This window comes from Crocuta crocuta, unplaced genomic scaffold (assembly GCF_008692635.1).
Source record: "Crocuta crocuta isolate KB4526 unplaced genomic scaffold, BGI_CrCroc_1.0 scaffold69-1, whole genome shotgun sequence".
In the NCBI taxonomy this organism is placed as follows: Eukaryota; Metazoa; Chordata; class Mammalia; order Carnivora; family Hyaenidae; genus Crocuta; species Crocuta crocuta.
The window spans coordinates 1,642,911-1,648,910 of record NW_027551577.1 but is presented as its reverse complement, the minus strand read 5'-3'; the positions used below and the strand labels follow the sequence as shown (position 1 = coordinate 1,648,910).

At 48.4% G+C, this 6,000-nt stretch overlaps 1 protein-coding gene across 2 annotated transcripts in view; it reads right to left on the bottom strand.

Moving 5' to 3' along the window:
* Positions 1-974: 974 nt before the first annotated feature.
* Positions 975-6,000, bottom strand: part of RBSN (rabenosyn, RAB effector) — a 28,338-nt gene continuing 23,312 nt past the window's right edge. The window contains exons 11-13 of one of the 2 annotated variants that reach the window (XM_077751569.1): positions 5,678-5,782; positions 3,925-4,998; positions 975-3,176 (exon numbers count right to left, since the gene is read on the bottom strand). In XM_077751569.1, coding sequence (XP_077607695.1) covers positions 3,036-3,176; positions 3,925-4,998; positions 5,678-5,782 — 1,320 coding nt within the window. In that variant the 3' untranslated portion in view covers positions 975-3,035. Of the gene's footprint in view, positions 3,177-3,659; positions 4,999-5,677; positions 5,783-6,000 lie in introns of those variants that run through there. The other variant, XM_077751570.1, reaches the window with a different exon arrangement.

Genomic DNA, 6,000 nt, shown 5'->3' with positions numbered 1-6,000 from the left:
CTAGTCCACACTCATCAGCCTCCCACACTCCACCAGTGTTCCTACTGGGTTCCAGTGGCTTCTGCTCCAGGTGAGCAGGTCTCCGCTGTGACTCTCCAGATTTTGAGGCAGCAGTTTACCCTGCACTCAGTTCTCTGGTGGGTCCAAAGGGCCGTTGATTTTCAGTTTGTCCAGCTTTCCCTTGTGGTAAGGACAGGAGTGACAACTTACAAACTCCTTGCATGCCTGAGATGAAACCAGAAGTCTTTCTGAAGGTATTTTTTCCCCTTCCTGGAGTATTTTAAAAACTGTGCTCAACTGAAGAGTTTTAGGCAGAAGAGCTTTTGATCTTCAAGTTCACAGGAGGCACTGCCCAAGGATGAAATATCCCATTCCACATTAGAAACACGAGTGTCCATATACATACAACACAGGCCACAATGCTTGGGCACTCCCACTGTGACTGACCCGGATGGAATCCTTCTTGCTATTTAGGGCAAATTGAGTGAGGCAGCCCAGGCTTTATATCCTCATTCTACCACTGACTGGCTGTGTGTCTCCCCTGTCAGGCTAACCTCTCTTAACCTGTTCATCTGCCAAATGGATACCTGAGGAACTACCTCACAGGCCTGTTGCTGGTAGAGTTAATGAGGAGTATGTGAAAAGGTAGCACGCTCCCTGGCACGAATGGCAGCCATTAAGCTCCTCAATCTCTCCAAGCTTCGGTTTCTTCTAGCGTGAAATGAGGTTGATGGGATTGTAAAGGGTCTTGCACTATTCTTGTGGGAAACTATTAATTTAATCAACATTGCAGGAATAACCAGGGATAAGGACAGAAATGGAGCCCACATGTATCCCACTAAGAGCCCAGCAACCTTCTATCCAGTATCATTTGATACTCAAATGGTCACCTAGGAAGGGGTGAGGGCAGAGGTGTTATCTGGTAATTCTTACTTGCAACACATGTGGACATACACACACATACACCCAACCACTAACATCTGTTATTTTATTTTTTTAAAAAAGGTTCCAATACAAGCCCCTAGAGTAGTGCATGCAAACCAATGACCTCAAGCTGTCACTGCCAAATAACCAGGACAATCTGCTACCACATTCTGTGACCTGGTCAAGAGACCAGCTTCTCTGAGTACCATCATCTAATCATGCTAGTGTCCAACCTATCACCTGGCTTGTGATGACGCAGAAGTACACTTGAGTATCCGAACAGCAAAGTCACATTGGGCTGCAAGTACAATAGTAAGTGTCCTTAGTGTATTAGACATGGAAAAATACAAACAAGGTGTAAAAAACAAAGGCCAACTTCATTTGATGCCTGAATCTCCAAAGTCTCTTCCACACGTGATCTTTGTCTAAGGAGATCTGCCAATACCGCATCAAGAACTTGCTCACTTTTGGGGCACCTGGCTGGTCCAGTCGGAGGAGCTTGGGACTCTTGATCTCAGGGTTGTGAGTTCAAGCCCGATGGGTGTAGAGATGGGTGTAGAGATTACTAAAAAGAATAATTAAAAAAAAAACTTGCTTATCTTCTCATGAGATGGAGTGTTTTGCCTGGAAGGACTGTGGGAAGAATAAAATATTCACATGAGGTAAGAACCTGAAGCTATGGTTGCAATCCATAGGCCCACCTTTACCCTGATAACTCATCTCTATAAATCCAACTTTATGCCTGTGTGAATTCTGGGAAATGTTAGGGATAGAATATTCTAATTCCTGTCAGGTCTATGATTATATAGACTATAGCCATGGAAGAGTTAAATGGAAGAATACATCCATGGAAGAATTCAATCACATCAAAAGGTTTTAGTTTGGTTTAGTATATTCAGTGTTTTGTTTGTTTTGTTTTTAAGTTTAACTTCTTATATGTGTTGTTCTTAATGCTTTTAGTTAGAGATTGCTACCTGGGTTGACTTCAGGAAAAGGGTATGTTCAGTAAACTAGTCTGATTTGAAATCACCAGCTAATTAAGAGAGATATTTTCATAAGAAAAGTAATTATGATGGAAAGCAGCATTTAGCTTCTGGAACTACATGCTTTTTTGGTGCAGAGAGTGTCCTCCTCTTCAATCAGAGAGCAATGACAGACTGAGTAACAGGGAGCATGCCAACCATCTGTGAAACCCTCCATAATAAGAGCAGGAAGGGCATGATGTGGAAGAAAGCTGCCTGTACCAGGCAACATTTTAGATGCCTGGTGGCCAACTTCCCAACCCCCACAACAATCAGCAAGGCTGGTAACTGGCCGACATTAGCAATCCACTCATATTCCTTTGTTTGCAAACAGAACCCCAAAGCAAAGCATCCTCCATACACCTCCACCCACTTCCCATTCCCACGCCCCTATACAGGGTCTTTTCATTCAGCCCAAAAATCCAACAGATGCTAAAGAAATGTGATTAGTGTCAACACAAATACAGATCATCTTTACACCACAATGTTTTTCAAACATTCTCAAGGCCAACAGGGGTCTTCCTGGAGGGTTAACAAAATGAATCTCAACTCTCACACCAGGAACCAGTGAGAGTATGACCCAGAGTTAGTTAAGGGATATAAAGTGACTAGTGGTCAGTTATTGTTCATTAATCAACAAGCCTAATTGCAGGAACTCTACCTAGAGCTGAGCACACTTGGGTATCATGATGTCAGACGTCAGGTAAGGATTACAATCCTGTAAACCAAAGCACCAGAGCTAAATTCACAATTTCCCTTTTTGCCCTTACTTGATGAAGAATTCAAGTATTGTGGTGCCACCAGAATGATTCTGGCTTGTGCCTCTTCAAACATTTCTACTTAATACTAATCCCTGGTACCCAGATCAGGACAGGATGACCCAAAAAGTAGAAGGCTGATCAGCTTGCCCTAAAAATTATTTTATCTTCTGACTCAAGGAAGCTTCCACTGTCCTGGCAATGTTCCATAAAAGCTTCCTGGTTACAATCCTAAACTACAGACTGGGCCCTCTGAATAAGGCCAGGCCAGAATAATGTCACCAGAGCTCTACAGGGAGGTTTCTCCAGGGACAATTATACCATCAATCATTCAGTGCCAACAGAGTAACACTTGGGTACAGACTCTTCTCCCAAAGACTACTGCCTCCATCAACCAAAAAGTTACCGGCTCCCATCTTCTAAACATCCCGTGGTCAGACCCAGTTATACCCGGGACTGGAACTTTAACTTCCTGAAAGAGACAAACAAGGACTTAAATTGAATGGGAAACGCCCTGGTGAAACATCACCCCCTGCCACCCGCTCTTAAAAAGAAGTGCTGGGCTCTCCTGGGTCTAAACCTTCTAAACCTTCATGAGGCACCTCTACCCTTCCACTGCGCAGGTGGGAATGTGCCCAGCGGGACAGAGGAAGCCCCAGGTGAAAGAAGCCTAATAGGAACAGACTTCTGTCCAACCCAAGAAAAGGTTTAAAGGAATCCATCTTGGCTGTCTTGGCTGAACAAAGTGCCCTATTTAAGGCTTCCCTATAATACTGCATAAGGACCAAAGACTAGGCAGGAGCGAATGGACCCACGAGGACTGCCCAGTAGAATGTCACTTAGTTATCCTTGGTAATGAAAATTTAAAATCCCTTCTAAAGGGAAAACCCAATTCAAAAACACAAATAACAGAAAACCAACCCAGGAAATACAGCAAATGAATGCTGACTCTTCCTGTTCTGGTTCCCACTTTATTATTCAGCTGTAGTGGAAAACCCTCCAAGTGCGCAGCAGGCAACAGCAGACTCCCTGCCCTAACCCTGCCCTGTGCGCACCGTAGCTGTCACCCTTCCCCCTTGCCCGCCGCGCCCACCAGCCTGCCCTGCTCCACAGGCTCCTGCCAGACCCTGGGCCCACAGTCAGTGGGGTCAGTCAGTGACCCCCTTCTGTTTGGCCAGGGTGCGTTTCAGCTCCCTCAGGTTCTCCGTCAGCAACTCCACCTCATCCAGGCGGCCACACTGCTTGGCATCAAAAATGTACGCCTTGATATTATCAATCTGCTGGAGAAGGAGCTCCTCCTCTATGGGCTCCTCGCCCTCTGGCCCACTGTCACTGTCCATCTCAAAGGGGTTGGTACATGTGGCTTCCTCAAACGGGTTGCCAGGAACCGGAGGGCTTGAGGGCCTCGGGTAGGGATGCTCGTCTTCCTCGTCGAAGGGGTTGGGCGCTGGACTGTCTGGGGTAGTGAAGGGATTTCCTGCTATGGCCTCCTCCTCTTCTTCCTCAAAAGGATTGTATTCTTTGAGGACACAGGCTGAAGGACCAGAGGCAGGCTCTGCAGCCAGAGGGCTGGTAGTGCCATCTGCTGCAGGGCTGGAGGGGTCTTCCTCCTCAAAGGGGTTCAGAGAAGCCAGCTCGCTTTGCTGTGGCACGGTGCTCTGGGGGAGGGGTTCCTGGCCAAGGGCTGGGGGCCCTGACCACACTCTGACCGGCTCAGGAGCTGAGACGGGCGACAGAGTCTCCGGAGCTGCACTGCTCTGAGCCAGGGAGGAGCCTAGATCCAAAGCATAAGCGAGGTGGGTGCGAGGCTCCCTGCCAGGCTCCAGCTGAAAAGGTCTGATTTCTCGGAAGTCCAGGGACCGAGTCCGTGTGTGCAGGGATGCGGCCTGGAACTGCTCCCTCTCCCGCTCCCACTCCCGCTCCCGCAGCATCTGCAGCTGTTCGCGCTGCAGGTCCTCCTCCTCGGCCTGCCTCCGGGACAGCTCGATGGCCTTCTCTGTCTGCTGCTGGTCATACTCATCCTGCAGCTGCCGCAGGTTCTCCTGCAGCATGCGCACCTCGTCCGCCCGCCCAGCGGCCCTGGCCTGCCTGATGAATGAAGTGATGTTGTGGATCTGCTGGAGGAGCGGGTCCGAGTCTTCACTCTGCCCCGGACCTCCGGACAGCGGGAGCCAGCCCTCAGCCTTTCTCAGGGGGGCAGGCCCCCCTCGAAGGGACACCACCTCTCCATTGGCTGCACGAGATGCCAGGTCATTCCGCCGTTCCTTAAGCCTGCGCTGGGACTCCAGGGCAGCCTGGGGAGACACCAAAACCGAGGAGAAGAAACACAGTCACCAGGCCGACAGCACCAACACCATCAGCCATCCCTACGGTACCGCTGTCCCTGTACTGGTGAGACTCCAACTGCCCACTTCAGGAACTAGGTGTCCAACTTCTAAGTTAGATCATGCTTTATGTGTTTCAGGGGAGAGGAGGAGACATGGCCTGGCTTTCAAAAATAAATTCATGAATAACAGTAAGCTAAGGGAGAAGATTTTCTCAAGCTTAGATTATTTACTGGATGCATGCTGGTCTTAAAACTGTTGAGGTCTAGTATGACTCGTCTACACTACAATCACACGATATTAAATGCACACATCATTTTGTTTAATGTTGCGTCTTTCAAAGCATTCTACAAAGAACTCCCTGAGGCCTGGGTCCTCTGAAACCTGTGCTACAGGGAGAACCGGCAGCCTCCAAGGTATTCCGGGATGGGAGAAAATCAGCAGACTCTGCAAGAAATATACGACTGACCTGGGGAGAAAAACAACTATTCTGGTGTCTACAGAGGAGAGGCTGGAACGGAACAGAAGAGAGATGAAAATGGGAGAGCACGAGATGTTCTGGTTGACCACGACCTCACGGAGCACCCCCAGGAGGCCCGGGGCAGCCTCTGTGCCCGAGAGGCTGCCAGCAGCCCTGCATGTCACTTGCCTGTCTCTCCAGGATCCTCTTCCTCTCCATTTCCTGCTTCCTTTTCTTTTTCAGTTCCTCAAACTGTTCTCTGGTTGGCAATGACATCAAACCAAGCAACTTTTCCTGTAGGGAGCCACAGACAATTTTGGGTTTTAATCCTTTTAGGAAGAACATGAGCCTAATGAAGTCTATGTGTAAGCCTCCATCTGAGCTCCACACACCCCCGCTACCCCTTCCCTGCTCTACGTTTCTCCACAGCACTTTTCACCATCTTCTAAGCTATCTATTTGAGTTACTTCTGGCTGATCACCATCTAGAAAGTAAATTTTATGAGAACAGGA